Source organism: Vanellus vanellus (assembly GCF_965231255.1).
Source record: "Vanellus vanellus genome assembly, chromosome: 6".
NCBI lineage: Eukaryota > Metazoa > Chordata > Aves > Charadriiformes > Charadriidae > Vanellus > Vanellus vanellus.
In genome coordinates this window covers 20,462,419-20,485,943 of record NC_138911.1, presented here as the reverse complement: position 1 = coordinate 20,485,943, position 23,525 = coordinate 20,462,419, and the positions used below count along the sequence as shown (strand labels likewise).

General features: G+C 39.8%; 1 protein-coding gene across 1 annotated transcript in view; it reads left to right on the top strand.

The window, feature by feature from the left end:
* LRRC56 (leucine rich repeat containing 56) overlaps positions 1-23,525 on the top strand; it is a gene marked incomplete at both ends in the record, with an annotated part of 53,609 nt that overhangs the window by 9,846 nt on the left and 20,238 nt on the right. Inside the window, 2 exons of the mRNA XM_082485063.1 lie at positions 194-281; positions 7,242-7,302. Coding sequence (XP_082341189.1) covers positions 194-281; positions 7,242-7,302 — 149 coding nt within the window. The remainder of the gene's footprint in view (positions 1-193; positions 282-7,241; positions 7,303-23,525) is intronic.

Genomic DNA, 23,525 nt, shown 5'->3' with positions numbered 1-23,525 from the left:
AGCATAATTCAGAGCTACGAGAAAGAAAGGTCTTTGAATACTGAATTTATTTCAATGTGATTGCACATCTAACCATTTTGACCTGGAGTATATGTTGACAGAGCACTGGTTGAAAACCTTTCTACATGTTTTTGCTTCTGTGTCATATGGTTTATTGCATGAGAGTACACATATATCTCTGCTTATTTTACAGAAAGTTTTGACAGGGGTAGATGATCTGCAGCGAGTGAAGGCCCTAGAGGTGCGAGTAGATACAAGAGAGAACAGCTTGGGAAACTTTGGTAAGAAAACACTTTATTTTCTGCTCACCATCTCAAATTTTCCTTTATCATATCTTGAAGCAGAACTGGGGACTCAGAAACCAACAGCCAGTGTAAAATACTGTCCTGCTTAAGAACTCTTGAAACGTGACCTCCCTGGTACCTCTCACTGCTTGATCTCTTTCTTCTGTGAGGCTCTAAATAGGACTGAAAAATATGGCAATGGGATGAGTGACACCGCTTCTGTCTAAAGCCAATTAGTTTGAACAAATTCTACTCTATATGCCTCTAGGCCCTACATGAACATTTAATGATTACTTTGCCTTCTAGAGTACTTGGCCCTACTCTAGTGAAACAGTAGCCAAAGTTCAGTTTCTCGACACTGTAAGATTCCCCTGTGGCTGAGAAATCGCTATTGGTATCAGGCTGGTCATGCTGCCAGCAGCCTGTCTTTGCGTCCTGTACTGCCTTATCGAGCTGTGCTGGATGATGTGCTTGAGGAAGGTCCTATAGATACGTCGTTTTGATGAGCCCCAAACAACCATAATGCTTGTGTCTATGTTATCATCACTGCACTGGGGAAGTAAGGAAGTGCCAAAGAAATTCCCTCTGTGGCAGAGTTAACAATGAGAATATGAAACCTTCTTTTCTTTCAGTACTGGCAGTCATTTTCTGTCATATGGATTCCCATCACAATCAAGTCCATCTTCTGCTACATTGAAGCTGAGTAACTACTGCAGGGTAATATTTTCTGTGCCAAAAGGAGTCATGTCCCCAAAATTGTGTGCTGCTGTTTTCAGCCAAGCAGTTCATTTTCATGTGCAAATAACGATAATGTAACGGCCGCTTAACTTTAGTGGGTCTTTTAATGTCAATTTCTCAAGAATGGTTAAGCAAGTACAGTGAAGGGGGCTTTTGTCTTGAATTATATAGCCACTTTGTATTGGTTATTCTGTTTATTTCATAAATAGGTCTCTTTCTGATAGGCACTTGATAATTTAAGGTAAATCATGTCCGTTTCTTTCAGAGATCATAATCTATTCAGTCATGTTTCCTCCAGTTGATAAGAAAATCTCATTACGCTATTTCCACAATGTTGGAAAGTGGTGCTCCCATTCCTATGCCTTTTACATTAGCTGCAGCAAGATGGCAAAATACTTCACCTTTTTCACTCTGTACTTCCCTTTCCTTTCCATTACTGGAATAAACCCCTTTCTTTCCGCTCCTCATGGTTAGGCTTTTGCAACTTTCACAAAATACAGAGCACTATTCCCATGTTGCAAAAAATTTCCATCTTGTTTATGTCCCAACGTTTGCACCAAGATTTGACCCTTGAGGGCTATAAAAACTAGCAGCTGCAGGTCCCCACTGCTTTTGAGAATAACAGAATATCAAGACCATCCTCAATTTCCTTCTCTCTCTTTTTTTTTTTTTTTTAAGTGCATTTCTGAATTTCCTCCCCATGGAAATCTCTTTGCAAATGTCAGCAGGTGGTTAGGGCAGAAATTTTGCCACTTAATGCTTTCAGTGATCATCAGTTCCTCACAGTTTTTTTTCACGAGAGCTGATTTTTAGGCACATGGAGTAAGGCCTAAATTTTTAGGGGTATCGAAAGGCATTTTACACCTTCAATGTGAATGGTGTAAGCGAGTCTGCTGTTGAAGGTGTTGGGCTCATTGCACGCTCCTCGCTGGCTGCTTGCCCCTGAAACTGTGCACTGCTGATCTGCTCTGTGGTCAGAGGGGTCTGGATAAATAGCCTGAAGGAAGGAGTAAGATAAGAACCAGACCAACTGGAATAATGGAAGTTCCAGTGTGACAGGAGGCAAAGCTTTTCCACCATTAGGACAGTTGAGCAATAGGGGTATCCAGGGAGGTTTGGCGTCTCTATCCTTCGATGTTTTCAAGACCCAGCTGGGTGAAGCCCTGAGCATCCTGGTCTGATCTCACAGAAGACCTGACTCTGAGCAGAAGGCTGTGCTCGAGACCTCTGGCTGTCCCCTGCAGTCTGGACTGCTCTGCAATTTGGTGTTTCTGTTTGCATTCCAAACCTGGCTAATTAGCTTTCTTTATAGCCATATTAAATCACTTAACCTCGGTCTCACTGCATTCCTGAGTTGCAGACAGTGGGTAAGAGCATCTTTATCATCAAGGAATTATTTGTTTGGATTATCAGTTTGCACTCCATAAACAATATTGTTTTAACTGATTTTATGTGTAAAGATAAACTAGGCTGTGCAAGCTCATAAATGGCCAGGTAAAAAAGTTACAAGTTACTAATTCTGGGTCACCTGGAACCTTGAATCCCAAATTTACACCACATTTTCCACTTGAGAAATGTTTCAATGCCCACAGCCATACACAGGCTGTAACATAAGCACTGAGGACCTGTGTCTCCTTTAGCAAGATTTCCACAGTGATTTAAAACATGTTGTTTGAGTTCCGCTTTGGGATGTGCTAAACATTAAAGTGCCATCCTGCTAATCTTTCCCAGTTTGTCAGGTCAGCCTCTACACAATGGTGTGACATGGTGGGGAGGAACAATTACATTTCTTAGGGACAGGGTGTAGGCTAAAACACGAAAAATATTTTCACATGATCAGTTTTAAAATTAAGGAAAGACTTCATGCCAGAGCTTGAATCTGAGTTTAGCGGGGCTCAGGGTGATTGTTGAAATCTCTAGCTGTTTGTTTTCAGTGCATCTTCCTGAATGACAGGCGAAACACTGAACCACCCTGGCGAGTCTTGTAAACAGCGTTGCAGATCTTGGGCTTGACTTCTGTGCTTTTCAGCTGCATGTAGGCTTCAGTTCATACTCAAACAGATGGACTATTTCCTTTTCATTAGCTTATCCCTTTGGTTTTGATTGTTGACAGATCTGGGACTGCATTCATGACTGGCCCATAGAAATTCCTGTTGAAAGCAATGGTGGGATAGAGTCATTTAAGACACTACATAGTTCTCTTATTTCTAAGTGATTTTAATAGCTACAAATCAAGTTACCCACAGTGCTGTTCACTGATACTTATTGAATTGTTGCCTGCTGGTGGCCAGGCTAAGTTGATTACATGTCTGGAGACTGCTGCTTGTCTTGCACGTGTGTTATTGAGGATAAGCTCTGCTAAAGGTTCAGAAGTAGGCATGCATTATTTTTCACGCAGGGTCATCGTCTCTCTTTCCTCTTGCTCTGTTTGTCGGTATTCCTGATGCAAAGCTGGGAGATGTTTGTCGGTAGCCAGCGTTGCAGTGACAGGTGCTTGTGCGGTCAGGAAACCAGTGCAAAGGCTGGAGGCATGAGTCCAGCATTTGCGTCCCTGCCCACAGCTGCTCTTTGTTTAGCTGGTACTGACAGGTCTCACTGAGAAGGTGCCACAGCACCCACAGCAGCAGGGCTTGGGCAGGCTCTCCAGGAGTCACAAGTATGTACTGGGGCAGCAAGCTTATGTTAAACCCTGCACTGATGTGTTTTTTTGTGAGCTTCTCATCTCAGGTAGCTAGACCGCAGCTAGCTTGGGTTTGCCTGCAAGTGCTGCAGCCTTATGTCCAATCGCATTGACCAATTCACGCCAGAAATGTGCAAAAAATACACATTTAGAACATGTGTGGAAATAACATCAAGGTGACGTATCTTACTTGATCAAATACAGCTTAAGTAAATTAGATAGCCTGTTTAATTTATGTATCGGGTTGCTCTTGCTAGAAGGGTGCAACCTGTGGTCACATGCCTGTTTTGTACTGTAGGATCACCAAAACAAGTAAGTTGCTTGATGCCAATGCAAGTATTTGTCAATAATTTTATTTGTGTATATTTTTCACTAATCTATTTTCCAGAAGGCTTCAAGAAGTCAAGCCACGATTATTTTTTGTTAACAACAGAAAAACGAGATATATGATGCTACACAAAGAATATGTCATAATGTAAACATAAAGTGTTATAAATATGCATTGTAACTTGTAGAATATAATAAAACCAGCATCTTGCCTGTTTTCTCCTTACTCCTAGTCAATTATCTAAATGTCACGTGCTGTATCAAGGCAGCTCAGAAAGACATCTGCATTGCTACCCTGCTTGGGAAGTGCAGCACTTAAGGCAATGTCGTTGAGTGTGCATGTATCACTTTTATTCACCTACCTTAAACTTTGATTTTTTTCGGCTCTTCATTTAGTTTTGTTCCACTGGGATAGTACAGTAGAATAGTTTAACACTAGTACATTGTTGGTGGTTAGTAATTTCAGAGCCACATAACAAAAAGGGCATTTACTGAAAGGGAATTGTAGACAGATGAGATAATATTGCTCACCATTCTGAATTCTCAGCATTGTACTGCAGTCATCAGCATTTTCTGGACCACCCTCATTTTTAAAAATTGAAATTATACAGTATGAAGGCAGTTTCAGGATGAGGTATATAATGTTTGTACTTTTGACATTAATCTTGTTAGTATTGTTGATATCTTAGAGTATTTTTATATTAATATAAGAATAAATTGCATCCTTGCTCTCAGGAAAGATCCCATGAGGGTTAAAATTAAGACAATTATAAGTATGTTGTTACATTTCGATAGATCTCCTATTTTGTCATCTGCATTTTACAATTTTCTCAACTTAATCTTCCAGTATCTAATCTATATATAAGGAATTGGGACTATAAATCCCAGAAAAATCAAATGGACAATTAATTCATAGCACCAAAGAACAATTACATACCTAATATAAAACTTAAAGGAGGGACGGACCTGCAGAATTGGAGAAATATATTTCAAAAGTCTTGTTGGCAGAATTTTGCACCACTGCACATAGTATACTTTTACTTCAGTCTAGTAAATAGCACATTAGAGCTTAACACTCTACAAGTTCCCAGGGATAGATTGTGCCAAAATACAATAAAATGTCTGAGATGGAGGATTGGGTTACAATAATGAAATAGCCAGATGTGAAAATTGTATTGTCAGCCTATCACTCTGCCTCTTTGAATCCTTTAATAGTTTTTTCCCTGAACCAACCCTAAATGCATTCAGTGGAAAGCTTTTTCTTGAGCAAGTGTCTCCATTTTTCTTGAGCTAGTCCTCTTGACTTCTCAGTCAAATCTTTTGCTTAATACTATTTTTTAAAACCCATTTGCTTTGTAATGCTTTGCAATAGCCTTTGCTTGGTAACCCTTTAACCTCTCTGGTTGAATCCATGGCAAGGCTATTACCTGCTGCTGTGCTGGAACTGGAGAGGCTACTGCATCCTTCTTATTCTTTCCTTTAATACTTTGAGGGAGGTCATTTAATCTCTCTGTGCTTCAGGTTTCTTATCAGAAACATGATAATAATTTGTTTTAACCTAGATTTAGATTTTTTTCTGTGGGGGTTTTCTTAGTGCATGGATTATATCTGAGGAAGCCTTTGCTCAGTAGCTAGTATGACTGCTGTGAATAATTAACAGAGATCCTAATATCTCCTCTGTCAGGATTCCAAATTATTTTGTTGCCATACTTTGTAAGACATGTTTGACGTGAGAAAGTATGCACTGCAGGATGAGGAGGGTTTGTTATAATTTGTACTACAATTTTTATGGATTATGGAAAATGATGAAAAAATAAGGCTAAGAAATTGCACAGTGTGTTTTGAATTTTTAATATTTTCTAAAGAGCTTTGCAAAGACATGAAGTTAAATATTTGCACTACAGCATGAAGATCAATATGTGGATTATAATCACTCCCAAGTAACAATAGGTATAGATAATGCTTCTACTAAAACATGATTTATTAAAATGGTTTTGCCGTAAACACTCTTGTTCTGTTTGGGGAAATGCGATGAACAACATGATCTCCTTTGTTTGCCTTTGAGATCCCACTCCCATTCTTTTTCTTTTTTATATTTCTTTTTTCTTTTTTTTTTCTTTTGATCCTTTGCAAAGAGCTGGAATGATGTCCTTCTGGACACTGCTAAATCACCCTTGCCAGACAGAGAATACCCAGAGGATTCATAAAAATATCTGCTGAGAACAGATTTTAATCTTTTAGCAGAGATCCAGTTTGTCTAAAATTGGTGGTACCTCTATATTGTTGCATGTTATACTGGAGGATGCTCGCCAGCTATTGGTAAACTCTGCTAGTAGGAATGGGTAAAAAGTTTGCTTTTGTTGATAGCAAATGTTTTCTGGGACTTGAGTTTATATCCAAATTATTCTTCAGCTTGGAGAGATTTGGTCTATGATTTTGCTTCAGAGATACCTTTAGAAGCAACTGAAAAGGCAAATCTCTCTTGGGAACAGAAAAACATTAATCAAAGTAATAACAACAGAACACTGAGGTTTTCATAGATATGAAACTTGTATAATTGAATAGTAAACAATGGATCACATCAAGAAATTAAAGAAGGCAATGCTTAGCAAAACATAAGTAGTGTTTTGGGGTCCTCTGAACTACAAAAGATGATGTGACATAGGAAATTATGCTTTTGTTGTTTGACTTGAAATTAAATTTTGAAGAAATGTTACTTAGCTGTGTATCCAATAAGACCATCACTACTTGCCATTAAATAGGTAGAAAAAGAATTCTGGGGAGAGAAGCAAGAGCATTATGTAGAAATCGGAGGTCATGGAATGCTATACTCTAAAGCATCCTTTACCTCTTCAGAGTATCACTCAGTTAATAGTCAATAAGGGTTGGGAATCAGACCAAAGAAAACAGTCACCCATCAAGCCAGTTTCTGTTGTGGTCTGTCTGGAAAGGTGCTCTATCAGAATTGTCAGAGAGGCGTTCCAAAAATTATAATTGGGTAGTCACGTAGACAATACGTATATGCTGCAAAAATGCAAAGGGTGAAATATTTTTTGAGTGAAATAATCTCATTAATTTTCTTAGAAGAGGTCCAGCACAGATCTGGAAGAAACAGGGAAGAAATGCATGTAAAATTAGATGCTTCAATTGTCAGAAGTTTCCTTTACTCTACTCCCAGGTCTGCAAAGTGATTCTTTATTCTGTTTCCATAGGTGCCTATCTACCTAATCTGAGAGAACTGAAGCTGAACAATAGCTTGCTTGTGTCTGTGAGGTAAGAAATGAATGATAACTGAAATAAACATAAAGAATAACAGCCCTCAATTTTATTTCAGTGATAAAATCTTCATTTGTGCTGCTTTCATTTCTTCCATTTCCCCATGCCGTGATAATGGATTAGATCATGAATATATGCTCTGCAACCACGTAAATTTAAGGACAGGACCTGAACTGGAATAAATCACTGTAGCTGCAGTGATGCCAATGAATTAGCCCCAGTCCACCAGCACAGAAGTTCCTGCCATGCTGAAGTCCATGGAAATTTGGTGGAAATTTGAAAGGAGCTAGAAATTTGCCACTTATCTATGTCTAGGCACTTGGATTTCAGAGTGTTTCAGCCTTTGGGCTTTTATTCTGCACGGTAGCAGGTCAGACAAGTTCCTCAGCTGATCAAAATCACTTTGGCTTTATTGAAGTCAGTGAAGTTGGGTTTATGAGAGCTGCTATGAATGCTGCATGTCCCTGGCTTGCTGAGCTCTGTGAAAGCATCACACATTTTCTCCCAGAGAACTGGGGAGTTGGCAAATTGGGAAGGTAGAAGTGAAAATCGTCGCAATGAGGAGGCAGAGCTGTCTTTTCTCTCCTGTAAAGGGCTGTGTAAAAGGCCATCTTTATGTTAAACAGGGCTGCTGTCTGGCTTTGTATGGCTATCTGCTAAATTTGTGGGTGAAAAAATAGTGATTTTGCTAATTTTTGTTAAAGAGAACATGTTCCCTGATGGGAAATGCCAATAAGTTCTTCTTGGTCACATGCATTGTCACTGAAGTAGCTAATGAACTTCAGTTGTCACACTTTGATCTTATTTTCCCTTGTTTGGGTGATGAGATGAAGTATTTGCAGTCTAAATTTTTTTTTCCATCTTCTAGTCCATAATGTAGAAAAGTGGTGATTCTACATTGCTGCAATTATTTTAATGGCAACCAACCACTGTCCTAAGCATGAAATGTCTCCATTATTGCAATGGAGGAGTAAGTAGTGAGTGAAAAAAAATATATTTTTTACAATATCAAAACACATTTTATTATATTAAAAAGAAAAAAAGAAATGGTCAAAAATCCATATTCTCTTAATATGTGTCAGTGGAAAATGTTTTGACCAGTTCTGTCAGTATTGAACACATGATGCAGTTCAGGAAAACTGAATTGTTTACCTTATTTGATTTATGGCTTTAGTAGGATTTTGCACATCCCTTTGTATTTTGAGACTCTAACTTCTGTCATGAAAACTTTTGGCAAACCATTTTCTGTGACCTGGCATCCTTGTGGTCCTTCATTCAGGTAACATTTGGTCTTAAGTAGAGTTTTGATTTGATCAACTGTAACATAAATACGTTTTGGCTTGGATATCAAGTCTAATATTGTGACTCTTCCCAGGCACACAAACCCCAGGAGAAGCTGCCTGCTCCTTTAAATAAATGTGCTTTCTGTGTGCCAGTTAAATGCGATTGTTGGGGAGTAGGTGAAGGAAGAAGAAAACTCTGTTAGCTCTCCCAGACCAGAACTCGGTCAGTATAGTACAGCGGTGGCCTTCCTTTATTAATTCCCATCTTTGACAATCTGTCATTGATAAACGCAGATCACTTAAGGGCACAGCCCATGCAAGCACAGCCTGGGTACCTGAGCTTTATTTTTAGATGTCTGTATCATGTCAATTTAATGCCCATTGAAGCAACATTGCTGTCCAGCAGTAGTGATGTCTGCTATAGCTAATGTAACATAGCTGCTTCCATTCTAACAGGCTGTTGCCATTTACTAAAAAATGTTTAGAAATCTTATTTCTGAATTAAACTTGGTGATGATTGAATTCTATCAAAAAAGTGATTATTTTGTTGTATTTGACCAAACTCTTGCAACTGAGGTTTTTGAGGATGATAGAAAAAATGTTCTTCCTTCTCACTAAAAGTAATTCCTACAGACTTTTTCAGCCATAAGGTCAGAATCATTGTGGTTGTAATTTGAAAAAGAGCAGCAGATAACAGGAAATGTTTTGTAAGGACAGACTGGAAGATTGGTTTGTTTACTGAAAAGAAGGTAAGGACAGAAAAGCAGGCAAATGATAGAGGCTGTTTCATATATATACTTGGGATGTTAAAAGCATTCTTTTCGTGTTCTATTATGTGAAATGTATTATGGTGAATCATTATGAACCAAAGACTGTCAGTGTGTATGCATGAGTGGGTAATAAGATGGAAAACTTGCTTTTTGTCACTTTATTTTTGTTTCATTCTGTCTTGCTGAGTAGAATATCCTAATTATTTTAGGATTAAATGGAATTAAAACATATTTTTCAGTTTGAAAATGGGGGAAGAATTCTCTTAATAGTAAACTGTGTATAGGAAGATGTCAAAATAAGGATTTATGATCCTGATTTAGTTACTGATTTTTTTTGAAATATTTACTTCTGTCACACTCACATAGGAACTTAAGTTGTGAGGATGCTGAGGTGTGCGTTGCCATTTGTTGTTTGATAAAAATCAAAGGAGGGGTGCTTTGGCACTTGATGAGTCAAGTTACTTGTGTATTACAATTTTCTATGGGAGAGCAATGCTTACTAGGTCGGTGAGTTTGGATATTGGCTTTTCCTGCCTTTTCCTGAAGGAGTTCCGATTCCTTTCATGGCGAATGTGGTTGAGCTGCTTTAGTTGTAAATTTATGGTCCCTCCCCAGACCTCCTAAAGCTTGTGTTACTTTTGAATACTTGAAACTTTGAAAAGCCATATATAAGTGCAGGATATCATTATCAACTATTTAATTTAATCCATAAGGAAAATATATCCAAGTTTATTTGCAGATAATCCATTGTGGCAGCTGAAAGGGAATTTCTTTTATGGCTGTTTCTGGGTTTTAGTTTTCTACTGGCCCTTTGCTAAAGGGCAACAGCTCTGGAAAATCCAGTTTACTGCAGAAAGACATCAGTTCAGATCGTTGTTAATTTTCTAAATCGCACTAATTTTATGAGGCCCTTGTTTGGTGACCTTTGCCCATCTGCTGGCAGCTAAGAAATTCTAAATTTATGAACTGATAATTGAGGATGAAACATGGACCCCATTCTGAAGAGTGCCTATTAAAAACTGCCTCTTTTTTTGGTGATGACACATGGTCTTCGTCTTTGTAATGCTTCCAGTAAAAGAACTATATTTCAAGGCAAATGAATTACTACTTCTGGCATGCAGGCGATGTATTTTTTATCAGATTGCTTTTATTCTCAATTCAGGAATGAATGAAAAGATCTGTTGAAAAATGTTAGATAGGTATCTTTATGAAAGGACTTCTAAATCAGGTAGGGGAATCTCAGGAACTGGTTCCCATAAGTTTATAGTAGAAGCTGTTTCACCAGCTGAAGTTCATTTCCTCCCATTCTTCTCTATGCACTGTAGCCAGCAGAAGACTGGTATGCTCCTAGGGCTACTTAAGCAACTGCTTGTAACAGAGAGAGTTTATTATAATCTCACTTAATGAGATGAAATGCAGAGACTGCAGAACGTGAGTATAAAAGTATGTATGAAGGATATAGGAAAAGGAAAGCAGATTTCCTTCATCCAGATAGAGTTAACATTTCTTTGCTGTGGTACTTACATTGCATGCAGTTCTCAAATTGTTCTTGTCCTATTGCAGAAGAGTCCCCCAGAAACAGAGGACAGTAATGCTGGTCCATTTGGGTCAGTAAAGTTGTCATGGGAGAGTGGAAATGAGACAGCTGTCCTGAAGGTTCAAATGATCAAGGTGCAGAGTCCATTCAAATTCAACAATTCTCAGGCTTTTATGAGTCTTAGGATCGATTTTTTAATTACTATTATTATTTTTAATGCCAAGTCCTGGGGACAAGACTGGCTACACAGGAATCTCTGTATTCACTTTTTGAAAAGTTTCAAGCCCTCTTGACTGTGAAAAAATAACTGAAAATGTGAGCTAAGTGATTTGAGAAAGGATTTTCCTGATCATTTCATAACTTCAAGAAAGCAGAGCCAAACTAATTCTTTCTTAATTGAGGGCAAGGGCTTTAAAATTATGTTTAAAAATATTTTTGAAACCTGAACCAGCATCTTTAGGAATTTGAACATAGCAAAAAAACTCTTTGGTACTTTTCTAACAAAGAGTTTAAGCAAATGCTCACCTCTTAAAGTCACGAGAAGCTTGTCTTCAGTGGAAGTGCTCGCAAGCTGGAAATTGAACATTAGTCCAAGTGCTTTGCTGGATCTGGACTAAGTTACACCATCCTCTATAAGACTGAGACATGACATTGATCAGCCCAAAATTTGATGTATTGCTGATAGTGTGTGTCTAGGCACCCACTAGTTGCTGGATCGTTTTCTCTCAAACAGAAGAGATTTAGGGGAATGAGTTCCCCTAAATTTGTTTTATCCTTGTCACTTTTACTCATTCCTTTCCTTGCTCTTTTTTTTTTTCAGTTTGCTTTTTCTTCTGCCTGTCATTTCTAATATTTTGCAATTACTGTATTACTATGTCTGATGCATATAACATAGGTGCTACATGTAAATGCAATGAGTTTTGTGCAACAAGGATCAGCGTTGATTTTATGATAGATAAAATCCAAAAATATTTTCTAAAATCAATTCTGTTACTTAGTTTGCATTAAAGATGCAAATGTTTGTTAACAGATGTTTTATTTGTACTACAATAGTTGCTTACAGTGTTTAATGAGGGATCGCGGTGCTCTTGCTCTAGGTTGTACTTACACATGCAGTGAGAAAACAACTGCTCTGATTTGGTCTGGGTGAATCTCTTCATGTCCTTATTTCAGTGTGCAGAGCATCACTGTTTGACATTTGCTTTTCTGGATGGGGAAAGCATTTAATTTCAAATGCAAGCTAGTTTCTTTAGGAAGTGTTTCTGTTGCTTCTTTTATGTAGCCAGCCTGAAAGTCCTTCAGCAGTTAAGAACATGTTCTTTGATGACTTTGAGAGCTTGCCAGGAGCAAGGAAAACATTTGAGTTGAGTATTAATCTTTGAGTCTTAATCTTTGTATTAATAAGTCTTCTTGGTATTAATGCCTGAAGATCCCTAGGAATATTACAAACCTTAGGAAAAATGCTGCGACCTCAGGTTTTATTTAGCATTGACAGTTTTAAGGACATTCATATTATTGATAAAAAGTAATAATTTGGGGACAGAAATACAGCTACTTTTAGTCAAGTGGATTATTTTCAGTAAAGCACAATCAGCCTGTCTGCATTTGGCCCTAAGGAAATCTGATTGCTTTGACCTTTTATCAGTTCTGGGTAGACCTCTCTGAAATGCCTAGCTCTCCCTTTACTAGGAAGGTAATGTAATGCTTCTATCTTTTCTTGTAAACCAAGGTCAGGTGCCCAAAGTAAAGACTGTGAATGTCTTTATGGCCTTAGATATCAGGGATTCTGATGGACTGGTTCACCAGCAATGGAAGCTGAACTTGTTTTCTGTACAAATGCAGCATAATAACATCCCCATAACATCCTCATTGGGAAGCTGAGGAAGTATGGGCTAGATGAGGTGACAGCGAGGTGGACTGAGAGTTGGCTGCGGGACAGAACTCAGAGGGTTGTGATCAGCGGCACAAAGTCCAGTTGGAGGCCTGTAACCAGTGGTGTCCCCCAGGGGTCAATACTTGGTCCAATTTTGTTTAATATATTCATTAATGACCTGGATGAGGGGACAGAGTGTATCCTCAACAAGTTTGCTGATGATACCAAACTGGGTGGGGTGGCTGACACCCCAGAGGGCCGTGCTGCCATCCAGCGTGACCTGGACAGGCTGGAGAGCTGGGCAGAGAAGAACCTAATGAGGTTCAACAAGGGCAAGTGCAAGGTCCTGCACCTGGGGAGGAAGAATGCAAAGCACCAGTATAGGTTAGGGGCGGACCTGCTGGGAAGTAGCTCTGAGGAGAAGGATCTGGGGGTCCTAGTAGACAGTAAATTATCCATGACCCAGCAATGGGCTCCCCAGTTCAGGAGGGACAGGGATCTGCTGGAGCGAGTCCAGCGAAGGGCAACTAAGATGATTAAGGGATGGGAGCATCTCCCTTATGAGGAAAGGCTGAGAGAGCTGGGACTCTTTAGCCTGGAGAAGAGAAGGCTGAGGGGAGACCTTATTATGGCGTACAAGTATCTAAAGGGTGGGTTGATGGTTCCAAGTGACAGGACAAGGGTAATGGGCACAAGTTAGAACATAGGAAGTTCCGTTCAAATACATGGAAAAACTTCTTTACGGTGAGGGTGACAGCACTGGCACAGGCTGCCCAGGGAGGTTGTAGAGTCCCCTTCTCTGGAGATTTTCAAGACCCTCCTGGATGCAGTCCTGCGTAATGTGCTCTAGGCAATCCTGCTTTAGCAGGGGAGTTGGACTAGATGATCTCTAGAGGTCCCTTCCAACTCTGAAAACTCTGTGATTCCGTGAAAATCCGTTGTGGTTCTGGAGCTCAAGCTCCATTCTGAGCAAGCATGGAGGACGTCAAAACAAGTTTGTGTCCTTGCAGTGTCTCCATGGTTCTTGCCTTCAGCAGTACATTTTATGCAGCCTTCACTAGCTGAAGCTCCTCTGCCACCTATTTCAGGCTGTCAGGTACAGAGCATACCTGTAAGGAACAGGGTTATGAGGCAAGTCCTACCATTGCAGCTCCAAGTTTAAAAGTCTCCAGGTCTCCTGGTCAGTGGGGAGGGTCTAGTGCGTTCATATCATCTTAGAGCAGAGAGAATCTTCTCTCGTTGTCACCTAAGCAGTTCCACAGAGGTAGGTTCTTCCCACAAGGGCACTGCTATCATGTTTCTATTTTGTGGTTCAAGCTGTGGTACAATACAGGGCATGAAAACCATAAGAGGATCATCAAAGACCACAACACTTTTTGCAGCGTGAATGTGGCTAGTGAAATAGCAAAGTAAATAGGTAATAGATAACGCGTGCAGCAAGTCTGCCAGTAAACACATGCAAGGTAAGGTAAGCCCATCATTGAATAAATAATTGTCCCCCTTCTCTGCCCACCAACTGAATAGACACACCACTTTGAGTGCATTTGGTAAAAAGTGGCCTTTTCTTTCAGGGTGTTGTCTCATGTCATGCACCTACCCAAAATGAGAGTTCAGCTTCTCTTTACTGCTGCCTCAGCTATTACCTTGCTAATGTAGCTCTGTTGAATATTTGAGCAGTAAATACCTCAACTGGAGCCTGGGCTTGTTGACATGAAGCCCTGAAACTTTTTTCCATGTACAATTTTCTCTGAGGTCCAGTTTCACTTGGTGTTGTCTGGCCAGGAGATACAGCTTATCTCTAAGTGAGCACTCCCTGAGCTGTGGATGTGCTGACAGTCCGGTGTGTTCCAGGGGGTTGGGGACTAGAGGGGAGGTGGTGGACACCTCTCAGCTTTTCCCTTCTTGTGAGAAAGTCTGAGGATAGGGACGTCCTGCCTTCCTTCTCTAGCATTTGAGGGTAGACTGTTTGGTCCCATGGGAAGAATCTAGCCCTTACTCTTTTAAGGTCAGCAAGCAGAAACAAGTGCCTGCATCTGCACCTGCAAAAGCCACATCCTCTGGCTCTCACCCTCTGTATACCATTTCTCCTTTCCTTTGCTTCAACAAGAAAGCACATAGAGAAAAGGGTTTATTTCCAAAGGGAACCTCTGAAATTCTGTATTAGTTGGTGTTTTGATCTTACAAATGCTGTTTGCTTACAGGTAGTAATTACTTAAGATGCACCAATTGCTTGTAGTGAATGCGGAACCTTTTAGGGGTCCCCAAGCTCACCTGATTGCAGTCTCTGTGATTACAAGGGCAGCTTTACTCTTTGAACCAACTGGAGATAGCAATGGCAATGACTTTGGCACAGCTTTGTGGCTGACTAGGCTTTGGCTAGACTAGGCTGTGGCAAAAGTAGGCATTGTGGCTGAGCCATTAGACCAGGACTTCAAAAATACAACTCAGTTCCTGGCTTAGCTGTTTCTACAGCATCCTGGGTTAGAAATTCACTGTATTTCCAATCTCAGTTGTTTACTTTATATATTACTCCAGGGCAGACACAATTTTTTGAATGAGTTATGTACAAGGCTTTGCCTAATGGGATCATGATCCTGCTTACATGCTCTGGATGGCTGCTATAATAGGATAAATAAAAGCGTTGGTAATAACTAGCTGATTTCTGCCAGCAAATAAGTACTTACATGCCTGGCTATTAGGGCTTGCAGCTGCTCTGTTTCAGCTGTCAATGTCAGGGATCGCTTATGAAAATTTACACCTAAATGTTCATTTTAGTCAGTGATGAGAAAGAATGATTATAATCACCATCTGAGAAAATCCAAAGAACTGGGTTGGGAAGCAGTAGTAATTAGCCCATTGCCAGTGGAGCTATCCAGCTGTGGAAGGGTTGTCTTCATGGAAATAGGTAGGAAAATAATCTTAGCATTAATTTAGTGGGTTTGTAGGTTGTTTTGATTCTATCTTACAACAGAGTTGCTTGTCTGCAGCTTGTTTGGTTTTTTATTGAAAATTTTATTCAGTGAGAAATTGTTCTTGGAATGCAGGGTAAGTGCTGATTTTAAAAATGGGAGGGAGTCGGGTTGGGGGGGAAATTAAGCTATGTGGTTGTATTCATCAGTTGGTAATTGCCAAGCAATATGAATAAGCAATGAAGAAATAAATAGAATTTCTGTGCACAATCAGTTTTTATAATCTAATTTCTACAAAATGTTCTCCACCCAAGATTTTATTTAGTTGTTCTCATTTTCTGTGGACACATTACTGCACACAAAGGACCTGTGGCTATTTTTCCCCTAAAATACATGCACGCTTCTTTTTCTCTAGATTTATTTCTGATTTGCTGGTTGGCAAAGTTTTATCCTTCTATCCTGAGATCTTTACAGGGTGCATCAGGTCTCTCAGGGGTGCATCAATACCTGCAAAAAGAAATACACCAATGCCTTTGTGTTTTAGGAGGTGAAGTTTGCAATTCCATCAGCAGGTATAATGCATGTATATTCTTCACCCTCTGCTTTAGCCTGCACTGTGTGTTCTTCTTGTGGAGGTAAGAACCAGAACACAAAGGTCTGATAATGAAACCTACCACCCACTTTTGGTAACAGAAGTTTTATGGAGGATTCTGTGTTTGAAAGATCATTTGTGGCATCTCCTGGTTTGAACTTCATCATTCTTACCACTCCACTTTCTACTACTTCATCCCAGCATAGGCAAGAACTTACAGAGGTTTGGTTTACTCTGCTTATTGTTGTTTAGTTTATTTTGCCCTTATTTATAATTACAATAATTATGCCTTTTAAGGTCTCTCAGACTTTTTTTTTTAAGTTCTTGCTCTCAGCATCCCAAGGTAAACCCAGTTTTAAAATAACATTTGTTCTATAAGAACTTTTTAAATTGAAGAAAAAAGAAGTTTTATTGCCACATGTTAATTTTTGACTCTAGAAATAGTAAGAATCAGTAGCATAAATTTTATCCCTTATAAAGTAAACACATGAAAATATGGTTGCTAAATCATGCTGGAGGATTTTAAAAATATTTGAAAATATGCTTATTTGTATAATGAGTCTTATTTTGTCACTCTTATGTGTTTAAACAATACAGCCACCATTATCGAAAGGACCTTCTGTAAAGTTCGTATATCTGAATAAGCAAATTCTGTATATATTGAGTATTTGCCTTAATCTGCAATATGCAATGATTCTTCCCACTAAGATAAAAGTGCCTGTTTCTTCTGACTGGATTGGTGGGTTTTGTTTTTAAGAATCTCATTATTTTTTATTAAATAATTTAAGTTAACTGGTATTTACTTCTAAACTCACAATGTATTATAATAAAGGGGAGTCATCTCTCTGTAGCTTATACACTCATTAATATTAAATACCACTCATAGCCACATTCACTGAAGTTTTTTTTCTTTTTCCATTCCCAAGCTAACTTAATGGTATAGAAGAAACGTTGGTCTCAACACAATTTGAAAGAAAACTGTGTATCTATATATTTGTGTCTTGTGAAATGCAGTTATTTCAGTTCCTACCTTCTGTACTTAACAGTGATACCAGGTTGTTTGTACAATGTTTTTGAGTTAGCTTATGCAAAAATTGGTAGGTCTATCAATTTGGAAACCTTTGTTTTCACTGGAGAGATATAGGGAACCACTGACATTCATGGTGTGAGTGTCCACTTTTGAATAAGGTGGCAGGTAGTGGGTTACACGGCTGTTTTGGGGAATATTTTCCTTACTTCACAGCCAAAAGCCAGACAGCTCAAGTTAATAAAATTGCTTTTCTCAAGATCAATATAGTTCATAGCCAATTAAGGGTTTTATCCCAATTCATGAACTAGTTGGAATTCTACGTGGTATGCATTTCTCTTGCACAAAGACTGTGTACCATTGTGGTGAGACTCTTGGTAAAAGAACCATTGCAATTAGTTATTCCTGCAAAGGAACCATTGCAAATTAGTCTATAAAGGAACTGTTACTTGTGGGTGGCAACTACCATTGCCTCCAAAGGTAGGTCAATAAGTGTGGGAGAATTTTGTGTGAGCTCCTCTGAAATTGTTTAGGCAGGCCTTTTGAGACTTGTGTTGGCAGGAGGGCACTGGGGAGCTAGAACAATTAGTCCACTAGCATGATGAAGTCTTTCCATTGATCAGTGGAAGTGATCAGTGACATTTCTGGCAGCTAAGAGCTCTTGTGAGGGTTTGCACTTCTGCCATAAGGCTCATCTCCATAACTGAGGACACATTACAACATCTACTGCTAGATCCTCCTGGAGTGAGAATTTGTTCAAAAGAAGTCAAGGATAGGGTGTGGAATTTGCTATAGAACCAGTTAGCACACCTGCACCAGATTTGGGATGTCTATTGGTGTACTGTGAAATAAATGCTGATGTTTTATCTTGTAGTAACACCCTCAGTATGGAAATCTATAAGGTGTCATCTGCCTCAGTAGTCAGGTTGATGGGCTCTGAGGTCCCCCAAGCTTCTCTTTTGCACCTTGTCTGCTTGTTGTGAAAGAGCATCTGGATGCCAGTACAAGCAGAGAACATCTCCCTTGAAGCTATCATTTAAGGAAAAAGTCTTGACTCGGGGCATATGGAGACAAGTCTATCACACCAAATCTGGGGTGAAAATTAGAGGCTGAGAGAGAAAAGAAATTTGGAGGGAATCAACTGGCATTTGCTAGCCATTCACAGGCCCAAGTTGTACCTGTATCTGTTCCTGCAAGCTTATGTATTTCTTCTGTTTTCTTATTGAATGCACAGATAAAAAAAGAAAGGAAGGGAAAGGTACAAAGAAGGAATGACCATCAGCTACAGGAGAAAATCGTTACTGTCATACAAATGTGTCAGATATAAAGAATCTCAAGAACCTGCATTCCTGCCATTGTACATTCAGACCAAATCACTTTAAATTCTAATTTAATCTCTAGGTTTTCATATCAGCCCATTTCTGCAGTATCTCAAGTTTGGGTTTATTTTTTTTTTCCAGTGGAAACTCCATAACCATTAACATGACAAAAGTTGAATAGCAGCTCACAGCTGATCCAATTATTTAGTTCTGTCTGGTCAGTTAATCTAGAATTTAAGTTTTTCTGGTACTCGGAAAAGGGATTTGGGGGACTTTTTTTTTTTTTTTTGTGGTGTGTGTCTTAACACCACTGAATCTGTCAGCCAATTTGGATCTTTTACAGAATATTCCTTCTGCTTACCCTGCAGCATTCAAAGTTTTAAGTGTTGATTTTGAAGGATGAGATCTATATTAAATCAAAGTTGCGATATATATCTGTCTTACTCTGCCAAAGCTCAGACATACTGTGAAACAGGCACACAACATGTGGGAGACTGAAAAGTTATTCATGCAGGGAATTATAAAGCACTGTGGGATTCATTCTTTCAATGTAAATAACTCATTCTGTAACCACAGTTTCATTATCCTTAATTTTTTTTCTATGTAAACTTTCAACAATGAGAACGAACAATTGCCAAAGCTATAGGAACTGTCATTAGCTCTGGGGCTAAATTTAGGGGCAACGGGTATGTGGGTGTGAGAGTTTTATTTGCTGTGTGTCTCAACTTTATCCCGTTTGAAAATTCACTTGCTCTTGTGGAAGATGTAATGTACCCAGTGAGATGCAGCACAACATGTTTGATTCCTACAGCATCTCAGGAGCACAGCTTCTGCCGAGGGTGAGAGCTGAAGCAGGGTGGAAAAAAGAAGATCAAGGGCAGGTCTTGGCCCACAGAACCACACCTTGGCAGCCCCTATTCCTTTGAAATTGTGGGAGCTATTGTTGCTGAGTTAAAGCAACTGATCTTTCATTGTTAAAATGCTACCAGTAACTAAGCTCACAAGCAGTTTTAATGATCAAAAGGCAATTAACACAGAATTATGTTATCCTTCCCATGCACACTGTATATTCTTGTCAGGGAATTGCTGTTCCTGACTCTTGAGTACAGCAACATTGATCAAGCCCATTGTTCTGCTCTAGGTTTTTTGACAGCAACTGAAAATGAGACCACTTGAAACTAACACTGCATTTCATGTGTATTAAGTTTAACACAATCAAAGAATCATAGAATAGTTTGGATTGGAAGGGACCTTTAAAGGTCATCTAGTCCAACCACCCTGCAATGGGCAGGGACAACTTCAACAACAGCAGATTGCTCAGAACCCCATCCAACCTGACCTTGAATGTTTCCAGGCATGGAGCATCCACCACCTCTCTGGGCAACCCCCTCCAGTGTTTCACCACCCTCATCATAAAAAATTTCTCCCTTATATCTAGTCTGACTCTACCCTCTTTTAGCTTAAAACGATTACCCCTTGTCCTATCGCAACAGGCCCTGCTAAAAAGTCTATCCTCATCTTTTTTATAAGACCCCTTTAAGTACTGAAAGGCCACAATAAGGTCTCCCCAGAGTCTTTTCTTCTCCAGGCTGAATAACCCCAACTCTATCAGCCTGTCCTCATAGGAGAGGTGTTCCAGCCCTCTTATCGTTTTTGTACCCCTCCTCTGGACCCACTTCACCACGTCCATCTCTTTCCTGTGCTGAGGGCTCCAGAGCTGGATGCAGTACTCCAGGTGGGGTCTCACCAGAGCAGAGTTAGAGGGGCAGAATCACCTCCCTCAGCCTGCTGGGCACAGGAAGAAGTAAGCGTCTGGGTTAACTTAGGCACGATTATGACCAGTTACAGAAGCTTGTGTATCAGCGCTCAATTTCATTTACAAATGCCTCTCTCCTCATGGTCTCAGCAAGCACTTTTGGTTTAAATGAGGTATAATCTGACATGGAAAATAAAGTGCTTGCAAGTAGCGTAGCACTTAGTGTAATATTGCAGTTGCTACAGTGAGTTCAATGAGGCAATGAGAAGCAACAATGATGAGTGAAGATGTTGTAAGTCCAGAATGGCCCAGAGATGTATCTCATTGGGGTTGAATTCTTCCTCTGTTGTCATCTGTCTCCAGATGCCATCCTTGTCTGCTGGCACCAGAGGGGATATCTTGGCATCACTGAAAGCAGGGGGAGGTTTGGCACTGATGTGGAGCAGGGATTTTTATGCCGTGTCTCTGGTTAAAGCATTGGTCAAGGATGTGTCCATGGCAGAGCTCAAGTATTCTGCCAGGACCACCAATGGGGTCTCTGACTCCATTCCTGGCCAACAACCAAACTGCCTTGAATGGTTCATGTTTTTTAATCCTGTAGCCAGGTAGTCTCCTGTCCTTGTTTTCAGGCTTTTGCTTTAGAGAAAGCCAGACTGTGGCTCCTTGATAATCACAATTAGCTTTAGCAAGCCCATGAAAGCTGCAGCTGTTAAGTGTAACAAAACTGAGAAGGCAGAGTTGTGGGCTGGACAAAGTGTTCAATCCTGAATGCTCTCCCTGATTTACCCCTTGTGCAGCACTTCCCCAGGGATCCATTTTGCTGTCAGCAAAGTGCGCAGCAGAGATCCACAGGTAAAAAAAGCAGTATACTAGACCTTTGCCCCTTTCCAAACTTGAGACTTAAAACAAATGCAACCAACCAAGCAAAAATAAAAACCCACCCTGGAATAAAATAGTGGAATCCTTCCACTGGGAGAAATATTGCCAGTAGCATCAGCACTGCAGCCTATTGGAAAACAGCTTCTTATTCATGCGAAGGTTGCCTCAAAAAGATGGGACAACAGAGACACCCTACTTCAAAGACCTTTGGCAACAATAACGTTTCATTCACACAGAGATTCTTCATTTACATGTAAAAGGGAGTTATGAAAACAGAATTTCATAGACACAGTTTTTATTTAAAGAGACCTTTGGTAAACACGTGCTTTCTGTTCAGCCTAAAACACACTTGCCTTCCTCTGATGTGTTTAAGCTTGAGTTGAGAATTACCTGGAAAAGTCTCTTTTTGCTTAGATTTTGAAGACTTCAACAACATGTCTCAGCACGGTTAGGAAGCCTTCATATGAAAAAGTTGCACAGTTCAGAGGGAAGAAGGAGGCCAGAATATTTAGTGCATTTCAGCCTAAAAGCGGTCCTCTGGCAGCAAAAAGTGGGACATGATCTTTGTTATCTCACACCTTGGGCAGTGGTTCACACTTGTGCAAGGGAGCATAAGGTGCTAAAGGCAACCTGCATGCCATGGCTGAGTGAGGTGCAAGACAGAAGAGACCCAAGCCAATGCTTGTCAGCATATTGCTACTTGAATTTGGGAGAGTAAGTACAAAACCAACCAAGGCTGCAATACTGCAAAGTCAGTCAGGTCTGCATGTTCATATGACATTTGTTCAACTGTGAAAGGACACTGCAAGGACATAAGGACACGGCCTCAGCATTGCTTGAAGAGTTGGGAGCTGTGTCACAGATTTGATCAAGTACGAGCAACACATGCATACGATCAGTTTTACAATTTTGAATACTTTACAGCTATTTGAGAGTACAATGAAACTATTATGTAAGCTTCCTATTAGTACATATGTTACTAATTTAAGTAACATTCGGGCTTTAAAAATTTTTGCTTCTGATGTCAGAATTATCTGTTCAACCAAACCATTGTGTGCTGACATATGGACTGGATCATTGTTATCATAGTGCAGCTTGATAAATTCAATGTGATTGCTGTAGATCAGAGAGGAGTGTGGTTTTTTTCCTTTATTTTGTAAGACTGTAGTTTCATCATTCTTTTAAAATCTAAATCTCTCCTCTTACAAGTGCATAAATAATATCTGCATCAATGGCTGTTTTATATGTATTGCTACTGAAGATTTATTCAACAGATGCATGTGTGCTTTGAGATACTGTTTGCAAGTTCAGTGGATTTAGTGTTTTATTTCCAGGTGAATGATTTGAAACCAGCTTCCAAAAGGAACAGTGGTTTTCAAGCTGATGAATGTGTTCAGGGTTGTGCTGTTGTGTTTACTGGGTAGCTTAAGCTCAGTGGAGCTATTCAAGATTTATTGTGGTGAAACCAAGAGCAGGATTTGGCTTTCTAGGTCTGGTCTTCATCCAGTAAAATTTTGGCTGGAGCGAGTCAGTCCCTTAAGAACAAGGATGTTGGATTAATGGAAGAACACATTATTTCTCAAACTTGTTATTAGGTGTTGTAAGCCAAACTGTTCCTTGCCCCTGTGCTCTCCCCCTAGTCTGGGGGAGTGATGACAAGATGGGAGCATCAAATTTCATGGGAAAAAATCCTAAATGGTTGTGCACAAGTGGGGAGGGTATTGCCAAGACCCTCACAGAAATACAGACCCGTTTGATGAGTTCCCATCCCTGCAGCAGTGTCTGGAGATAGTTGGAACCCAGGTGTCAAACCCTTCTGTTTATTAATATTAATTTTTAAAAATAAATTATAAATGCAAGTTTGTGGGTTCAAGGTGAAACTAGGGGAGTCTATGTTGGTTTCTTGGTACTTTTGGAAGCTAAAACCATGATTTGGTATTCGGTACGTGTTCTGCAGGCAAGTGCGTAGATGTGTGTATGGAGTAATTACTCTGGAGGACACTTGTTTGGCAAACTCAGAGGCTGTAATCCTCTGTTTATCACAAGCAAAGATATGACGTACGCATTCTCACCCCATATTCTGTCTCTCTGCTTGAAACCTGACCTGCATGAACTGTAGCAGAAGTGAGCAGGATACTTAATTGCTTTGCCTATTAATTCCTTGACCTTTCTGTAAAGTTCCCAGCTTCCATGTCACTCGGGATGGGACACTTGTCCACTGGAATTGAATTATCCGTTGTGTATATTAAGGGGAGTTACATTTCCTCTATAGTGT